The 20707-nt window shown below is 43.3% G+C and overlaps 1 protein-coding gene across 1 annotated transcript; it reads right to left on the minus strand.

The window, feature by feature from the left end:
* Positions 1 to 17644: 17644 nt before the first annotated feature.
* On the minus strand, positions 17645 to 20341 carry LOC141617756 (uncharacterized). The gene is made up of 3 exons (XM_074434914.1): positions 19892 to 20341; positions 19166 to 19795; positions 17645 to 18442 (listed from the first exon to the last, which is right to left on the minus strand). Exons 1-3 carry the CDS (start codon positions 20339 to 20341, stop codon positions 17645 to 17647), a joined length of 1878 nt encoding a protein of 625 aa, XP_074291015.1.
* Positions 20342 to 20707: the final 366 nt, after the last annotated feature.

The following is a 20707-nucleotide window of genomic DNA, read 5'->3' on the forward strand; positions in this document are numbered from 1 at the left end:
TCTTTAGAGCCAATTACTATATGAATGATTTGAAGAAAAGTCCTCATGCACTACACTCCCTTCTCGCATGACCGAGAAGGACATGAAGTTTAGTGGGAGCACGAAACAGGATGTTCTCGTTGTGTCAAACAAGGGCAAGGGTAAGGGCAAAGCTCGGGCGGACCTAGCAGAGGTGTCGAAGTTTAAGAAGTCGGGATCGGGTAAGAGTGGGCCTGGTGAGTCGAGCACCTCACTAGGCACGACAAAGAGCAAGACCGGTAACATGGAATGCCATCATTGCCACAAGACTGGGCATTGGAGGCGTACATGTCCTGTATACCATGAGGACATAAAAGCAGGTCGCGTTACTCCTGTTGGTATGTCTACTTCTTCTTCTTTTATTCATATGATTGAGATTAACCACGAAAGTTACGGAACTTGGGTACTAGATACTGGTTGTGGTTCTCATCTGTGCAATCATGTGCAGGGGCTCCGAAACATCGAACCCCTCGTAAAAGGGTGAGGTGGACTGCGTGTTGGGAATGGAGCACAGTGGTGCCATCTCGAGGGGAACATATGTGATCCAGCTTCCTAGCGGATTTGAGTTATTTTTATATAATTGCTATTATGTACCAATCAATCCAAAAACATTATTTCAGTTTCTGCACTTGACAAACTTGGTTTTTCATTTGTAATAGAGAATAATATTTGCATTTTCTCATTACACGATATGATTTATGGCAAGGCAGTCTCCATGAACGGAATTTATGTTTTAGATCGGACCACCGAAATATTACACGTAATGAATAAAAAGTTAAAGGTTGGTGACAAAGATCAAACTTATCTGGCACGCTGCCGTATAGGACACATTAATGAGAAACGCGTTAAACGGCTCATAAAGAATGGAGCTATCTCGGCCTTTGATTTTCAATCATTTGGCACGTGTGAATCATGTCTCATTGGTAAGATGACTCGAATTTCCTTCAAAGGTGTTGGAATGCGCGCTGCTGACCTATTAGGACTCATACATACGGATGTGTGTGGACCTATGTCAATCACCGCACGAGAAGGCTATAGGTATTTTATCACTTTCACGGACGATTTAAGTAGATATGGCTATGTCTACTTAATGAAGCATAAAAGTGAGTCCTTTGAGAAATTCAAAGAGTACCAGAATAGGGTACAGAACCAACTGGGTAGAAAGATTAAAACACTACGATCAGACCGTGGTGGCGAGTATCTTTCACACGAGTTTGATCAACACCTTAAGGACTGTGGGATTGTCTTACAGTTAACTCCACCTGGAACACCTCAGTTGAATGGTGTGTCCGAACAGAGAAATCGAACACTACTTGATATGGTTCGATCCATGATGAGTCACACCGAATTGCTTGATTCATTGTGGGGTTTCTCTTCTGTCATTTTGCTCTAATACTTAACCGAAGTCCGTCTAAAGCTGTTGACAAGACTCCATATGAACTTTGGAAGGGAACGGTCCCTAACTTGTCCTTTATACGGGTTTGGGGCTGCGAGGCTTATGTCAAGTGGAGACACGAGGATAAGCTCGGCCCGCGATCGGTCAAGACATACTTTATAGGTTATCCAAAAGGAACATTTGGTCATTACTTCTATTCGCCAACCGAACAACGTGTATTTGTTGCGGCTAGTGCGACATTCTTAGAGAAGGAGTTTCTCGAGAACGCAAAGAGTAATAGAACCTTCGAGCTGTCGGATATTCCAGAACCAAATGCCGAGCAACCATTGGAGGAACCAGTTCCTTCAATCCTGGCTGCGGTTAGTATTCCTGAGGAACCTAGGAGGTCGGGAAGAGTCTCTGTTCCTCCGGACAGATACATTGGTATGGTCGAGGAACATGACATAGATGACATTCTGCTCTTAACGAGTAGTGAACCCGCAACCTATAAAGGTGCCATGACTAGTTCCGACTCAAAGCTATGGCTTGAGGCCATGCAACCCGGGATGGACTCCATGTATGAGAACAACGTATGGGATCTTGTTGACTTGCCTGCTAAGGTTCGTCCCCTTCAATGCAAATGGCTTTACAAGATAAAGCATTATGTGGAAGGTCAACAAGATATCTATAAAGCACGACTAGTTGCTAAAGGTTTCACCCAAGTGCCAGGTTTGCACTACGATAAAATTTTTGCACCCGTAGTCATGCTGCGTTCCATTCGGATTATCTTAGCGATTGCCGCTTTTCATGACTATGAAATTTGGCAGATGGATGTGAAAACCGCCTTCTTAAACGGTTATTTGGAGGAAGAGTTGTACATGGTACAACCCGAAGGTTTCATCGATCCTGAACATCCTAAGAAAGTGTGCAAGCTTAAGCGTTCCATTTATAGACTTAAGCAAGCTTCTCGGAGTTGGAATCATCGTTTCGACCAAGTGATAAAAGAAAATGGATTCACTCGATCGGTCGAGGAACCATGTCTATATATCAAGTCGAGTGGGAGCAAGATTGTCTTCCTAATATTGTATGTCGATGACATACTCCTGATTGGGAATGACATACCTCTCTTAACTTCGGTAAAAGTATGGTTGAAAAACCATTTCCAGATGAAAGATCTGGGTGAGGCACAAAGAATTTTGGGCATCCGTATCTATCGAGATAGATCACGTCGGATGTTATCTCTCAGTCAGGAGTCTTATATAGACAAGATTCTAGAGAGATTCAGCATGACTAACTCCAAAAAGGAGTTTCTTCCTATGGCTCCAGGGGTGCATTTGAGCAAGTCTCAGGCACCAAAGACACCGGAAGAGATAGAGCGCATGACCCGGATTCCTTATGCTTCGGCTATAGGATCAATCATGTATGCCATGATATGCACACGTCCGGACGTGGCATATGCATTGAGTATGACAAGTCGATTCCAACAGCATCCAGGTGAATCACATTGGATGGCTGTCAAGAACATTCTTAAGTACCTACGGAGGACTAAAGATTGGGCATTGACTTATGGAGGCGATCAAAAGCTATGCGCAACCGGTTACGCAGATGCTAGCTTCCAAACGGATCGAGATGACTCGAAATCTCAGTCTGGATTCGTTTTTACTCTTAATGGCGCTGATCGGTGGAAGAGTTCCAAACAAAGTGTTACAAAGCAGATTCTACGATCGAGTCCGAGTACTATGCCGCGTGCGAAGCTGCGCAAAGGAAGCGATATGGATGCGTCAATTCTTACAAGGACTATCTGTAGTGCCTAGTTTGAATGACCCGATCACCATCTATTGCGACAATAGAGGTGCCATCTTCCAGGCCAAGGAGCCTAAGTCTAGCAACAAGTCTAGACATGTACAACGGAAAGCTCATCTAATCCGAGATTACGTGGAGCAAAAGGAGGTAGTGATAGAAAAGATTGCTACAGATGATATTTTAGCAGATCCTCTCACTAAACCATTACGACAAGATAAGCATGAAGGGCATGTTATTTCCATGGGAATTAAACGTGTTCCTGAGTTGTAGTACTCTTTTATGGATTAGATTCTTTTTCTCGTGTACTCTACACGACATCATCGTTTTGATATTTATATATTTTGTTTTTCATGTGGAGTTGTACGACTATCTTGAACACCACAAAGTGAACTGAACAAACATTATATTTTTGGTCCTTAATTGCCCACTTGAGCTGATAACTCTGGCAATTATTTTGTGACGCTGGTTGATGGTGGGTTCAACGAGCCATAAGTCAAACGGTTGACTGACCAATCACAGAGGCGAGTTATACGGATATCTCGTAGGACACAATTGTGACAACGACGTGGACTCCTAAATGTTTTACAACATTCGGTGCCAGGTCGTGGATAGGACCTCCATGGTGATCCTAATAGTCGATTCTTTTGACTATCGACTGTCTCTTGAGATCAAGGCACGGTTGGCCTTGCAAACCTCCCGATACTTCAAGTCGACAACCTCGTCCTTACGAAATTTGGACCTCTCTTCCAAGGACGGAGCTCTTGACCACTTGACATACGCGGGAGTCACCTATATCGTGGCAACGGGGTTTGGTACCTCCCAAAGCGGCCGAGTGGCCCACCACCTTTCGAAGACCTCCACAAGCTCGGAGTTCCGGAAAACATTCTCTTGGACAAGAGTATCTTGAGCGGGCACCTTTTGTTGATGCCCCATTTGCCTCATGAGCCTTTCGGGATAAATGAAGGAAACAACCTTCAAACCCACCACCATCAAAGAACGAGGACTAGCACCCGAAGCGGACAACCCCGTAAAGGACCTCAAGTGCCACCATGGCACCACCCAACGGATATGAGGACCACTCTCCTCCGCCAATCTTGCGGCCCAATAAGCCTCGATGGAAGCGAAACTATCCGGGTACAACTTCTTCCTCATGGTAAGATGACGGAAGGAATAAGAAGAAGAATAAACCGGAGGCTCCACATACCTTAGTCTCTCCAATAGCCACACTTGAAGGATCCTTGGGGACCCAAATGAGGGAACGTCTCCACAAGAGCCTTCCTTGTCCAAAGCTTGGATAATCTATCCAAGCACCAACCATGATGGATCTCTACCATGCTCCATTTGCTCAATCACATGAATAAGGGTCATGCTACCATGGCATTTTGGCCCCTCCTTCTTCAAGACATCAACAAAGAGGTACACATAGACAAGGCAAAATGCAAGAGCTCTTCTCCTAGCCACCTCCGAGAAATTAGCATCTAATCGGTTTGAAAAGATGTTGATAAGAGCCAACATATCCACACCGTGTGGAGCAAGAAGAAAGTTGATTTGGCTTGTTGATAAGTCCAACATAGAACGGAATTTCTCCTTGTAGCACAACCGAGTTGGGGGAAGCACCGGAACACAACCCGCCCACCCACCAATGGCTCCAACTTCTTCGGCAAGAGAACAAAGCTCACCTTTTGAGAAAACGAAAACGTGATGTTTCGAATCCCAAAACCGAGAACATGCTTCAAGAAATGAAGGTTGCACTTTGACTTGACGAAGCACCAACAATTGACCAACTCCCATGCAAACGAGTTGATACTTTTCGGGAGGCGACAAATCCCGACACCATTGTCGCAATGCGTTCTCAAAAGCATCCATGAAATATTTCTTTGTGGAAGAAGAAGAGGTTTTGTAGAGATAATTATGTGTTTCGGATGATGAAACAATGAAGCGCAAATGTCTCTATTTATACAAAATGATCAGCGCGTTTTTTCAGAAAAGGAGGAAAGCTGGCTTCCATCGCCAGGAAGCTCGCGCCTCTTTGAGGCTTCCCCAGGATTCCCGCTGTTGACTTGTCTCTTTCAACTTGTGTTTTCTCCTGACACCTTAAACCTCCCGCCAGGAAGCTCGCGCCTCTTCGGGATGATCCAGGACATTTTTGTGTTTCCTCACACTCACATTTCATTGTTTTCGCGTTTTACGAAATCCGACACGGTTTCCAAGACGCAGCTTTAAACATACGGATTTTTCTTTCTTTTTTTAAGGGGGAAGGGCTAGACGCCCCTATCCGCGATGGATCGTTTCTATGTCAGCCGAAATTCCAAAAATTTTGCGCTTTTTCGCAATTTTCCATCAAAATAAAAATCGAAAATTGATAACACGACGTCAATTTCCCTCAAAATTCAAGCACTCACAAATTCGAGTCTTGACCTCAAAAAAATCAAAAATCAAATATACTCGTAAAAATCTTTTCTAAAATTCTTTCCTGGTGGTTTGAGTTTAAATTTTTCGAGTCACAAATCAATTTCAATAATTTCGATGCACTTTAATTCACGACATGAGTTAATTGCTCAAATTTTCAAATCAATTCCTTTTGAATTCCGAACGTGACGACTTGTCGCGGAATTTTCAAAGTTCATTTCAAATTTCACTTCGAGTCATCTTGGTTAAATTTTGTTCAAATGCTTTTACGTGTTTACATCTATGTATACGTGCTATCTGTTGCATGTTTTCTACACTAACGATGCAGGAACTGGTGCAAAGCAAAAGGAGAATTGACAGCCGACAACGCTCCTCCGAAACACAACACAAAAGCCAAAAATCACAAAATAAACCACAATCCAAAAACACATATACACAAACCGCCTCACGCAAAATACGTCCACATACGTTTGATACAGACACTGGCCTAAAACAACCGTCTATCATACAGACACTGGCCTAAAACAACCGTCTATCATACAGACACTGGCCTAAAACAACCGTCTATCATACAGACACTGGCCTAAAACAGACATCTATCATACAGACACTGGCCTAAGACAACGAACTGGGGGCTATCCGCCACCTACCGAACTAAGCACTCTCTATCCTCTCAAACAGAAAAGAAAGAGAGCAACATAAGGGGCAGAGGAGCAACAGCGGAAGCAGAGGTGGTTACCATAACGGTAATACCTCGTTCCTGCTCCACGAGAAAAAAGAAAAATGGTGCCTGGCATATTTTGGACGACGCGACAACCAAGGATCGTAACTTAGCACGTCACCCCGACGTTGGCATCCAATCAGCAGAATTCAGGAGTGAAAGAGAATCATGGCAACGGGTGCTACCCCGATGTTGAACCCCAATCAGCTGAATTCAATGGCAATTGAAAGCGGCAACGTGGGATAACACGCCCGTACTGGACCCCACTCATCGGTCATCCGAACATCTGCAGATAACGACCAACGATCGATACCCGATCATTGGCCGGGCAAAGGCCGCCAGGCAAAAACACAACGAAGCCTGTAACAAAAAATAGTCGTCTCTTCCCCTCCAGGTTCATCCTCCTCCTCCAGTGCCTCCACAACGGACCCCGTAGGTCCCAAATGGCAGCCTGCGATCAAAAGAATAAACAAAGAACGTCAGCCGAAATTTCGGCATTACGACGACATGAAATGGTCAAATCCAAAAAAAAAAAGCAAAACAAACAAAACCATTCACAAAAACAAAAACGACTCGCCCCTCTTTTCAAGCAAAAGACGAGTCAAAACCATCACAAAAAAAAACCGGCATTCCAAGACCCATACAAGGTCCGCCAACAAACCAAAATGCATTCCCGACACAATGGGGTATTTTTCTACGGCTCGAAGAGGCAATTCATGCGCGCCAAGTTGAGCACATGCCGGTCAAAATTCAAAAACGACCGCAAAAAAGGCAAACGTGATTTTATCAAGCCTCAAAGCGACCTAAACTACCAATGAGGTCTGTTTCAAGACAAACTGACTCAATTCAAGCTCAAACAGACGCTTATTTTGTCAGACATAAGACCGTCACAAAGGCAAAAATTCCAAATTTTGCCCACAATACCCAACAAAGGTCCATAATGGCAAATATGGTCTCTCCCGACTACAATGCAACCTAGTGGGACCCACTATCCAAGCAAATAAACTTGGCATTGCGAAATGAGACGGTTTCTCACCTCACTCACGTTTTTCGAGCATAGAGAGCGGGAACGGGGACCAAAATGCAAACTAAAAGCACCCCGATACTCCTAAACAGGTTTCTAACCTAATGCAAGCATCAATTTCACTCGAAATGGGCTCAATCAAAAACGCCCAATTCGATTTTCTAGGGTAAAATTCCGCCCTAATTCAATCAAGCTAAAGATCAACAAACTTAAATGAATTCATAAGGGAATGCATACCTTGAGATGACATTGTTGTTAATGGCACGATTGGAAGCGAGCTAGAAGGTCCAACAATGGCGGTCTTAGCTTGTTTTTTGTCGAAATTTGGAGAAGACGAAGATGAATGGGATGCAGCCTGAACTCGCGTCTTTTACAAAAAAGGGAAGCCCCTTTGATTCGCAAGAGGGCTCGCGCCTCAATCAGGCGTCCCTTTGTTTTTTCACCGAAATTTGGGCTTTGGCCCAATTTCACATTTTAAACTTCGAATTTTCATCGACGATATTAAAGGTCGTCGTTTTCTCAAAGACAAAAACAAATAGTGAAAATTTAAATTCGCTATTTTCGAAAATTTCAAACAAACGGCGATCAAAACCGCCAATTTCAAAAATAATGGTGAAATCAAAATTCACTATTTTCCTTCAAAAATTTCAAAAATAATAGCGAGAATCCAAAATCCGCTATTTCTTCAAATTTCAAACGATGGCAATTAAAACCGTCATTTTCAAAAATAATAGCTGGAAATTAAATTCCACTACTTTCACCACACGTGTCAACGGTGGCACATAAACTGTCACTTCAATTAATAGTGAAGATTCCAAATTCACTATTTCCATCAAATGTCAACGGCGGCACATAAACCGTCACTTCAATTAATAGTGAAGATTCCAAATTCACTATTTCCATCAAATGTCAACGGCGGCACATAAACTGTCACTTCAAACGTAATAGCAGATTTAAAATTTGCTATTTCCTTCAAAATTCAAACAAACGGCGATCGAAACCGCCATTTCAAGTTCAAAGAAGAACGACGAATGGTGAAGATTCCAAATTCACTATTCCTTCCAATACCAGTAGGGGGCTTCCTCGCGGAACCCGCTCATTTCGAAAACAGTGATAGTGAAAATTTGACTTCACTATTTCCACAGTGGCATCATGAGTTCGCTACTTTCAAAACAAGCCCATTTGACGCGGCTATGCTCACAGTCCGTTAAACCAATTACCATGGTTGGCGAGCCTTTGTCCGCAAACACTCAAGGACACATCCCGAAGATGCCTCGGGTACATTTCCTTACAATGGCTGGCGAGCCTTTCTCCTCAAGCACATCAAGGACACATCCCGAAGATTCCTCGGGTACATTTCCTTACAATGGCTGGCGAGCCTTTGTCCGCAAACACTCAAGGACACATCCCGAAGATGCCTCAGGTACATTTCCTTATAATGCCTGGCGAGCCTTTGTCCGGAAAGACTCAAGGACACATCCCGAAGATGCCTCGGGTACATTTCCTTACAATGGCTGGCGAGCCTTTGTCCGCAAACACTCAAGGACACACCCCGAAGATGCCTCGGGTACATTTTCTTACAATGGCTGGCGAGCCTTTGTCCGCCAACACTCAAGGACACATCCCGAAGATGCCTCGGGTACATTTCCTTACAATGGCTGGCGAGCCTTTGTCCGCAAACACTCAAGGACACATCCCGAAGATGCCTCGGGTACATTTCCTTATAATGGCTGGCGAGCCTTTATCCGCAAGCACATCAAGGACACATCCCGGAGATGCCTCGGGTACATTTCCTTACAATGGCTGGCGAGCCTTTATCCGCAAGCGCGCAAGGACATATCCGAAGATGCCTCAGGTATGACTCCTTCTCATGGCTGGCGAGTCTTTGTACGTAGTCTAACAGACTTTAAACGACCCGCACGGATAGTCGACAGACTCTAAACTGTTCCCGACGACAGGTCCTTGGCTCGTACCCTCGAGTCACCTTGGCGTCGCCCTTCCCCACGACAGGTCCTTGGCCCGAATCCTTTCGAGCCGCCTCGACGTCGCTTGGGTCTCCAGGTTGTAATCTTCGATTGACCTGGGGGCTCTACTTTGACTTTTGCCCTGTCCAAGCCTCAATCAAAGTGGGGGCTCTGTAGATACCCAGTATCTGCTGAGAGTCCAACAAACACCCGATGATTATGGGACTACAACATGCTTTGGAATCGCGGCGTTTGATCGACAGTTTGTGTACAACTTTACGTCGGAAAACTTAAAACAATTTCGAAAATAAAACATTTCAAAACATTTTAAAAATACCTGTAGTGTTTAATGCACGACGACGGGGTCGCAATGACACTAACTAGAGTCAAAACCGACACCGGACCAAAAACCGACCCAAAAATTCAAATCCCGACTCCAACAACGAGTAAAACCGAGTCAACCACCAAAAACAAAACATTTCAAACCTTCTACCTTAAGTTTTTACGGATTCATGTTGGTCAAGTACCAAACATGTGACTACAAAACCTAGGATTGAACAAATCATGATTGCGTTTGTGGTGAAAGCGACAACTCACCTCGAAGAACCGCGACGTGGCTCGCGCCTCTTTGACCAGCCCAGGTGGCCACGTCACTCAAAACTCACACAACCACTCATTCTCCTATAAATACCCCTCAAATGCCACCAATTTGAGACTTACGCGAGTGTCCGCCCCCTCTTTTCTCCCTTACAATTCTCGACTCGACTTCTTAAGTCACAACCCGACGCATATTTACGACCTACCGATCGTAAATACAAGCCTTACACATTGTTTGGTATCGTCATCGTGCATTAAATCACTTGACTGACCACTTCGACCACTACACCGTCACTAACATCAAAACACTCTCTTTACTTACCAAAACGATTTTAAACCGAGTTTTTTCCGATCAAACGAGTTGTTACACTTACGTAGGGCACTCGCCATAACCAAACATTTAAGTAAGAGGGTGTAAAAATCCTCTTTTATTATGTTTTCATTTGTTTCATGACTATAACATGCTAAAACGTGCATAACATGAACCAAAACATGGAATAAACGAGCCAAAACTGATTTTTGGTCTGAGACAGAAGCCCCTTAGGTCGCCAGGTTGCCCGCGCCTAAATGGAGTGTCCAGGTCAGAGATCAACCGTGTTTGTTCTCGTCATTTCCCTTTAATCCATTTTCACATTTGTAATCGGTCTTCACCATTCCAAATACTTTCGAACCCTTTTTATTTTATTTCATTTGTTTTAACCATAAAGCATTTTTCACCCTTGGTTCCATATACCATGACGGTTAAATCCGTGTTTCGGTGATAATATTTGGTTAATAACATTTAAAAGGTATTTTAAAACCTTTTATTTCATTTCTTTACATTTCTAAAAACAAACATATTAGTCACCAACACAAAGTCATCCTTGGTTCTACATACCATGCCAGATTTTAACCCGGGTACGATGATGAGTATCGACTAATTACATTCAAATGGACTTAAAAAAATTAGTCCATAATTACTTTCAAAACTATTCATGTCAAGTTTGTCAAACCAAACCCGACACCGAATATTATCAAGATAATGATGATTATTCGAGTTTAGTTCTTCAAATTAACAAATGCGGTCTAAACGACCCTTTCAAATCAAACTGGGTTCAAATACCCATTTTCAACACATTTTATAACGTTTTCTAAAAAGTCAGAACACGGCACATAAACTGTGGGCTAACCCGCGCCTAAACAGGTCCTCCATTTCTCATCTTCAAAACCACTGTAATAACCCGGATTATAAAACAAAGGAAAAACTTATATAAAGTAAATATCAGAGTACGATACTGATAAAAAGGGTCAAGGTGGCGGAAACACCTGACCAATCCGGTTCGCTACTAAATCCAAAACAAACTAATACATTATTCAAAGGTTCTTAAAACATAAAGCAAAGCCCTAATTTATTATTCGTCTCGCCGCACAGAACTTCGCAGCAAGATATCATCCAAAACAGCAATGGTAGCAATAAAAACTAGGTGTCGTAATACTAGAATTAACTACCAAATTAACAATTTATAACCTAAACTTTGACTCTACTAACTTTAAACTTAAAACAATAGCATAGTGGAAGTAAAGGGTCGTACCCAAGAGAAGGGGATAAGACTAAAGCTTGAATTGTAAACTAATGGCTACTAAGTGGGTCTCTACTACTAATTAAGATGCTAATGACACTTTAAACTTAATCAAAAGGGCACTAATCACAAACAATGGGTATTAACAAAGGTCAACAAGTAGAAAACATGGATGGAAAAAGATTGGTTTTGAGAAACAAACATGGAAATATGAGTAGAACTTGAATATCTTCCTATTGAGACAATTCTACAAACAACTAGTATGCAAGATTCAATATAAAGGGGGAATACTTGATGTAACTCTCTCTTAGTAACCCAACAATGACAAAGCTTGACTCTTTTATTCCTCTCTTTTTTAATTTTCTACCCAATACTATCATCTCAAGATGTTGATACATGCAAATTAAACCATCCACACATACCCTTCAAGCTTAAGCAACAAATCATTAAACCATGAAAAGAGACTAAGCATGAGCATTAAGAATTTACCAAAAGATGAAGCTAGGATCAATTCCTCATGAGATTAAACCATACAAATGAGCAAAAGACAAGAACTTTCCTATTTGTTGCAAGAATCCTTTAAACCAAATCAACTAACAACAAATTTGCTTCAACAATCCCAACTAAATTAAACCATTTCATTAGGATATGCACTAGTCAAGTAAATAACATGCAAGGATGGCCAACCCAAACATTCAATTACTCAACAAAAGAAATTAAGCACAAGGGAAGAACTTTAGATAAATAAAGAGAGGTTTAAGAGTCTTACAATTACCAAAGTTGGATACTTTGATCAAATTACATCAAGTAAGGGAAGAACTAGCCTTCCATAGTTTGCTTACAACCCAAAAACAAAGAAAGATTACAACTTGAATGCCAAATAAATTGTTCTTGCTTACTACAATTTTCTAGAGATTATTCAATGCTTAGGTGATAATTAGGTCTTCAAACATGAGGGGTATATATATGGGTGCACTCCTTTCTAGGTTAAAAGCCTCAAAGCAAGCCCAAAAACACGGAATGTTTCCTTAAGCCCGTGTTTAAAACCAAAAATGCGCAGGCACCTCTGACGTAGGCGCAGGCTGCGCACTTTCACTGCGCAGGCTGCGCACCATCTCGGGAGTTCAGCTTCAAATCTTCAAACTTTGCTTCCTTCTTTACTTTCCAAGTTTCAATCCTACTTCTTCAAGCTGGTTTCTAGGCTACATGGGAGCTCCTTGTGCTTGTCTTAACCTTTGAAGGGTGCCCTATGCCTCTCGGGTTCCGTTCATGAGGATCAATCGTCCAACCGAGGTGAATTACATAAGTTCAACCACATCAACCCCTATGCCAAGTGTTAGGAAAAGCATACTAAAAGACCCATATTAAAAGACACGAGGGTGATAAAATCACCCTCTTAGACCGACACAAAACAATGCTATCAAACTCCCCCACACTTAGACTTTTGCTAGTCCCAAGCAAAACCCGGAACAAGCAACCGTAAAGTCTACAAGAGGGTGTGGGAGGGAATGATCTCTCTTCCCTTTCCTCTTCCTTCTTATACCTCCCTCAAAACACAACCACCGATTAAAAAAAAGAAAAGACATGACTCAAAGTGTTTGCACACACTCTTCACTCACTCACCCTCCTTATTTCTCCCTCAAACAAGACACGACACACCACCAACTCCGACTCATCAATCAATTCCACCCTTCTTATATCACCAAGGTAGTAATGGTCACTCTTGCCTTATCCCAAGGCAATAGCAAAGTGACCTCTCGTCCTCCTAACAATCACAACTCACCACTACTTATGACGCCCCCTTATCACTCCATATAAATGCAAGATCATGCTACTTGGTTGGCCAAACACCCTTAAGAATCAACAACTCAAGTAGCCAATCGGAAAAACCACCAATTTGAAGCAAATTTTTGTGATATAAAAAGAAATTAAGTCCTAATATAGCCTCCTTCCAAGACCCTCCTTATCACTCCCTTCTTATCCCTCCATCTTTTTGGTGTTACAATTTTCAATTTTTCAATTTTTTTGGTGACAATCCCTCATTTTGCCTAAGGTGCCCTTTCGGGTTTTCACCTTAGCTTTTTCCTTACCTCTCATTGGTGGCTCGCAACTCGATTCTTCATTTTGCCCGGAATGCCCTTTTGGGTTTTCATTCCGTCCTCGGCCACCTTTCCCTATCTTGCCTAGGTGCCCACCCTTGTGGGTTTTCACCAGATTGGGATTTTTTTTTTTTTTTTTTTTTTAACACACATTCAATGGAAAGAAATGTACATATATTACAATTTCAATCATCTTACTCCCCCACACTTAGATTCCACATTGTCCTCAATGTGGAGGAGTACCCTCATCCTCTCATGGTTGGTAGGTGGAGGGACCCGAGCCTTCCCCTTGCTCATTTGTCCCTTGATCTCTTCTTCTTCTTCCTCTTGCTTGCTTCACTCTCTTGGCCCTCTCATAGGCCTCCTCAACTTGAGGCTCGGAGATGGTTGGTTGGTAGGTGGGGTCATTTGGATGGAGGGTCATGCCGAAAAGGCCCCGGATAAGCCCAAAAGAATCCTCATGAGCTTGAGCATCTTCATAAGAGTCTTCAACATATTGGTGGTGCCGCTCATTTTGCACCGCGAATTGTTGAGATGCTTGCTCTCTCCATTCATTTTGGGCCTTCCACATGGCTTGTTGCTCTTCCATGTACTTGGCTTGTTGTTGTTGCCAAGCATAAGCCTCATCTTGCCTCTTAGCCATGTCTTGGAGCATCTTCATTTGGGCTCTTTCGGCCTCCGCACTCAACTTTTGATGCTCCATACTAGCAACCCTCCATTGATCCAAACTCTCAAGCCGTGGCGTTTGTTGTTGCTGCCACGCATAAGAGCTATCAACTCTCCCACTAATTGCCTCCAAAGTTCCCCGGGTCTCCGTGAAGTAATTAAACATTTGTTGTTGCCACGGGGCGATTGGTGGAGTAGAGCTTGTTCCCGCCTCAAACATTGGTGTGTCGTGTATGGGCGGGTCACGCTCTATGTTCCGAATCTCCCTCTCTTCGTCACTATCAACGTGGACAACCGGGGGTGGTTCGACCCTTCTCCTTTGTTCCCTCCTTTGTGCCTCCCTTTGTTCCGGCGTGTCGGGCGGGCAAAAGAAATGAATGGCACGGGTGCCATGAGGAATCGGGCCGTTCTTTGGTAGAACCATGTAGGGAGTTTTCCCCTCTCCCAACCAATTGCATTTAAAATTTTGTTTATCAAGGACTTGGATCATATGTGTCTCCTCAAGTCCATGAGCATTATAAAAATGATTTCCCCAAACGGGGAGTTGATCATCCGACGTCGAGCCCACATATTTCTCCACAAAAAGGGTGATGAGACCTCCACTATTGATATTTCCTCTCCTCCTCTTCTTATGTTTTAAGCAAGAATCAACAAAAAGCCGAGCCCAATCCTAAGCACACCACTCCCTTCCGGAGCATAGCCCAAATGCACTCCCTCACCGCATCGCTCACTTTCGTTGGCTCCCCCATGGAGAAGAACCAACAAGCCAAACACCTTGTCAATATACGGATTGCGGGGTTGGTTATGGCGGAAAGTTTGTCATTATGATCTTGGGCATCCTTCCTTCGTGAGGTGACACCACACCTCATTAAGCTTGCCCTTGGGTGGGTTGACCGGGGAGGGCGGTTTTGTGATTCTTAAAATCTCTCTTACCTCATCAAAAGAAATCGAATGCCACACTTTATGAAGACGGAAATTCACTCTCTCATTCGCCCCCTCCCCCGTTTTAGAGATGGTGGACAAGAATTCATAAGTAAAAGAGCGGTATGTGTCGTCATGAAGGTCCATGTATAGCTCTAATCCTACCCGACTCAAAAGTTGAAAAGTGAGTTCCTCTAATCCTAGTTCTTGAAGAGTGTCACGGTGGAGGAATTTGGTGATGGGGGTGGGGTTTTCTTTTTCAAGTTTTGCAAAGATTTTCTTTTGTTCCGCACTAAGACCCTCATTCCCGTTAAACACCTTGGGGTTACTTCCTTCCCCTTGTTGAGCTTTCCTCTTCCCAAAAACCATGGTCTAACAAGCAAGAGTACCAAAAGGATCAACAAAAACACTCAAAACAGTTTTGCTCTCGTTGAGGCAATTCAACAAACACCTTCAAGGCACAAATTCAAGAAGGTGGGATTAAGTGATGTTTGTTGAATACCTCGTCCCTTTCTCGTAAAAACAAGTTTGTCCCAAAGCAATTATAGACAACAATCAATCAAAATTATCCAACAATTTAATGTATAAACACCAAATCTCGGATTAAAGCAAAGTAAGTAAAGAAAAAGATTGGAAAAGTTGTTATACCTCCCCGAATCCACTTAAAATGCTAGTTGATTGAAGTATAATGCTAAAAACCCTTCCAAGAATGCTCCAATTACCAGTAAATCGCTTGAAACGAACTTGAATCCACAATTTGCAAGGTTAGGGTTTGGGATGAAATTGGGGGAAATCAGGATTTTGAAAGGTAAAGTGAGTATTTGAGTTGTTGGGTTAGGTTGAGAGGTGATTGTGATGAAAGGAAGGAGTTTGTTGAAGGATTGATGGTGGATTTTGATGAAGGTGATGAAGTTTGAGTTGGGAATATGGAAGTTGAAGGTATAAGGTGTCGAAAAATATGAAGGATAATGTGTTTGTGGTTTGTAAAAAGCCCCTTTGAAATCCCGTGGTTTGCTTCCTGCGCAGGCTGCGCTTTTCGACTGCGCAGGCTGCGCCAAATTGCGCAGGCTGCGCACTTCCACTGCGCAGGCTGCGCCCTGGCTCGGGATGTCGAGTAAAAAGCTTGCTATCAACTTTTTCTTTGTGGGGATTTTTGGCCTTCCTTTCGTGCTTTTCCTTCATTTGACTCGTATAGATGGTGTCCCGAGTCATTTCACCTCCCGATACGACTTGGTCATGCGTCCCAAGGAGCCTCATCCTACTACCTTCAAACACTTCAACAAACTTTCAAAAGATTCCATAATGTATGCTTCTAAAATGCGTTAAGAGTAAATAAATTGACAAGAAAACAGTAAATCCTATGCTACAAAGGGGGAATATTTACAAAAGTTGCCGTTTGTTTAACGTCGATGGCTCGACAAAGTCAATGATGGAAGATCAATCTTTGTAAATTGGATCTTCTAAAAGAAGATCCTCTTCACCTTGTAGTTCGATGCCTTTGTAGTACTTCTTCAACCTTTGTCCATTCACTTTTATCACCTTCCCCGAGGTCGGGTCTTCCACCTCCACCGCTCCGTGGGGAAAAACCTTCTTGACTTTGTAAGGTCCAAACCACTTTGACCTTAGCTTGCCGGGAAAATTCTTGAGTCGACTTTGAAAAACCAACACATCTTCTCCCTCTTTGAAAACTCTTCTTGTGACCATCTTGTCATGCCAAGACCGAGCCTTTTCCTTGTAGATCCTAGCATTGTCATAGGCATTGTGCCTAAGCTCTTCCAATTCTTGTATTTGAAGCTTTCGGTGCAATCCCGCCTCATCGACATTTTGATTAAAAGCTTTGATCGCCCAATAGGCTTTGTGCTCCACTTCTACGGGAAGGTGGCATCCCTTCCCATAAATTAGCCTATACGGGGACATGTCGATTGGGGTCTTATAGGCCGTTCTATAAGCCCAAAGAGCATCTTCAAGCCTCTTGCTCCAATCCTTTCGGTCGGGATTGACCGTTCTTTCCAAGATGTGTTTAACCTCCTGGTTAGAGACTTCCGCTTGGTCATTTGTTTGGGGGTGATATGCCGTAGAAACTTTGTGAAGCACACCATACTTTTGAAGCAAGGTTGAGATCACCTTGTTACAAAAATGAGTCCCCCTATCACTCACAATGGCTTTTGGGAAGCCGAATCTTGAAAATATATTGCTTTTGACAAATGCTTGCACCGTCTTTGCATCATCACATTTTGTGGGGATGGCTTCTACCCACTTAGACACGTAGTCGACCGCCAAGAGGATGTAGATGTATCCATAGGAGTTAGGGAATGGCCCCATGAAGTCTATTCCCCAAACATCAAAAATTTCCAAGTAGAGCATCGGTTGTTGGGGCATTTCGTTCCTACGTGATATGTTGCCAAAACGTTGGCACCTATCACAAGTAGTAACGAAAATATGAGCATCTTTAAATAACTTGGGCCAATAGAAACCGCACTCAAGGATTTTACGTGCGTTCTATGCGCCCAAAGTGACCCCCACAAGCGTACTCATGGCAATGCTTTAGGATGGATGGGATCTCTACATCCGGCACACAACGGCGGATGACTTGGTCTTGGGACATTTTCCACAAATATGGCTCGTCCCATATATAGAACCTAGAATCGGACTTGATCTTGTTCCTTTGGCTAGATGAAAGGGAGGTGGGAAACTTCTTGGTGACCATGTAGTTTACCAAGTTGGCATACCATGGCTCCGTCATCCTCAAACTATAAAGAGATTCATGAGGCAAACTCCCATCCACTACCCCCATTTGTTGCATTTGTTGATCATTAAGTTGTAGTCGACTTAGGTGGTCGGCCACCACATTTGCCAATCCCTTTTTCTCTCTTATCTCTATGTCAAACTCACTAAGTAGGAGAACCCACCTCATTAATCTTGGTTTGGTGTCCTTCTTGCTCACAAGTTGAGTGATGGATTTGTGATCGGTATAGACAATCACCTTGACTCCTAGTAAGTATGAGCGGAACTTCTCTAGAGCATATACCACCGCCAAGAATTCCTTCTCGGTGACGGTGTAGTTTCGTTGAGCATCAATCAAGAGAGATGAAGCATATTGGATCACATATGAAGCTTTGTCATCTTTTTGTCCCAACACGGCTCCAATGGCAAAATCGCTTGCATCGGTCATTATCTCAAAAGGTCGATCCCACTTGGGTGCTTGAATGATTGGGGCCGATACAAGTCTCTCCTTCAACAGGTCAAATGCTTCCCTACAATGATCATCAAACACGAACTCCACATCCTTGTGCAAAAGTTTGCACAAGGGGTTAGCTATTTTGGAGAAATCTTTAATAAACCTTCGATAAAAACCTGCGTGTCCCAAGAACGACCTCACGTCTCGAGTATTAGATGGATACGGCAAGGTTTTAATCACATCCACCTTTGCCGTATCCACCTCAATCCCTCTTTTCGACACTATGTGCCCTAACACGATTCCGCTACTCACCAATAAGTGACACTTTTCAAAGTTTAAAACAAGGTGAGAGTCTATGCACCGTGATAGGACCATAGCGAGGTGGTCTAGACACGAGTCAAATGAGTCCCCATGGATGGTGAAGTCATCCATGAAGACTTCAAAAATGCGCTCCACATAGTCCGAGAAAATGCTCATCATGCATCGTTGGAAAGTGCCGGGGGCATTGCACAATCCAAAAGGCATGCGGCGGTAAGCATAAGTACCGAATGGGCAAGTAAAGGTTGTTTTGGATTGATCCTCCGGGTGAATGGGGATTTGAAAATACCCGGAATATCCATCCAAAAAACAATAGTACTCTTTTCCACCTAACCTCTCTAGCATTTGATCTAGAAAGGGTAGGGGGAAATGGTCCTTCCAAGTGACTTGGTTGAGGCGGCGATAATCAATACACACCCTCCATCCCGTTTGCAAACGGGTGGGGATCAATGCCCCTTGAGTGTTTTTGATTACCGTCACCCTCTTTTTTGGCACAACTTGAGTAGGACTTACCCATTGGGAGTCACTAATGGAAAAGATAATACCCATTTGGAGAAGTTTGATAATTTCTTCCTTGACAACTTCCATCATGGGTGGATTGAGCCTCCGTTGTGGTTCACGGACGGGTTTTGCATCTTTTTCCAATCGAATTTTGTGCATGCAAGTGCTTGGACTTATTCCTTTTATATCCGCGATGCTCCATCCAAATGCTTCTTTGTATTTATGCAAGACATCCACCAATCTCCTCTCTTGATCACTCTCAAGGCGGTTTGAAATGATGAGAGGTAGAGTGTTGTTTTCCCCAAGAAACACGTACTTCAAGTGGTCGGGGAGTGGTTTTAGATCGGGGGTGGGTGGCTTAATGATTGAGGGAAGTGGTCTTTCAAGGGAAGCCTCTAGAGGAAGAAATTTAGCTTGATAATCATAAGAGGAGGAGGAAAAACAATCTTGGGTGGAGCTGAGAACTGCGCAGGCTTGCAGGTGTCTTTGCGCTTGTTCAGTCGCGCCGGTGTCTTTGCCGCGCAGTCGCGCTGAGATACGCAGTCGCGCCTGTTTCGGGATGTCCTCCTCAATTTCTCCCATTTCTTCCTCCATCCTAGATTCTTCTAAGGGTTCTTCCTTTTCCAATGCTTCAACACTTTCCTGCACATCATGAGACAACAAAAACCGCAACCCTTCCTTCTCGACATTGTTAGTGAGGGCCACCTCAAGTGGGTCCCTATGACACAACATATAAACTTGAGAGGTAATTGGTTCAATGATGTCTAAGAAATAACATGAATGTGAATCGCTAGGTTGTTTCATAGCATCATAGATGTTGTATGTGAGTTTCCTTCCATCAAATTCCATAGTGAGGTTCCCATTAGACACATCAATCTTGGTTTTAGAGGTCTTCATAAAAGGCCTCCCCAAAAGGATTGGAGTGGCCCTCGAGTCGGCTTCCATGTCAAGAACATAGAAGTCGGCCGGAAAGGTTAAGTGATCTACCTCTACCAACACATCCTCCACCATCCCCTTTGGGTATATGTTTGAGCGATCCGCAAGTTGGATCACTACATCGGTTTTGTTCAATGGTGGAAGTCCCAAAGTCTCATAGAGGGCATATGGCATAACATTGATTGATGCACCAAGGTCTAACATAGCATGAGTGAAACTTTTGTCCCCAATAGAGCATGGTATGGTGAACATTCCCGGGTCTCCACACTTTTTGGGAAGTGATTTTTAAAAATGCGGAGACATGTTCACTTACCCGTACTCTTTGGGTTCCCTTCCTTGGGCTTCTCCTAGGTGTGCAAAGTTCCTTGAGAAACTTTGCATACCTAGGTACACCTTTCAAAAGATTTAGCAAAGGGATATTTACTTCACACTTCCTAAAAGTTTCGTAGAGATCCTCATCTCTTGCGACACTTTTAGAAATGTGAGAGCACTAGGAAAAGGTACCTCCACAACATATTCTTTCTCGATCTCCTCAACATGATCCTTGGTTTTGTTGCTTTCACTCTTTTCTTTGTCATTCCTCAAGAGACTCTTCTCCTCTTCTCCATTAGTTTTAGA

This window comes from Silene latifolia, chromosome X (assembly GCF_048544455.1).
Source record: "Silene latifolia isolate original U9 population chromosome X, ASM4854445v1, whole genome shotgun sequence".
NCBI lineage: Eukaryota > Viridiplantae > Streptophyta > Magnoliopsida > Caryophyllales > Caryophyllaceae > Silene > Silene latifolia.

Coding starts and splice junctions, on each gene's coding strand:
- LOC141617756 (XM_074434914.1), bottom strand. CDS start 20,341: ATGTTCACCATACCATGCTCTATTGGGGACAAAAGTTTCACTCATGCT. Junction 19,796..19,891: donor TTGAACCAATTACCTCTCAA/GTTTATATGTTG, acceptor CATGATGTGCAG/GAAAGTGTTGAAGCATTGGA. Junction 18,443..19,165: donor CCATTAGTGACTCCCAATGG/GTAAGTCCTACT, acceptor CTTTTGCACAAG/GATGTGGAGTTCGTGTTTGA.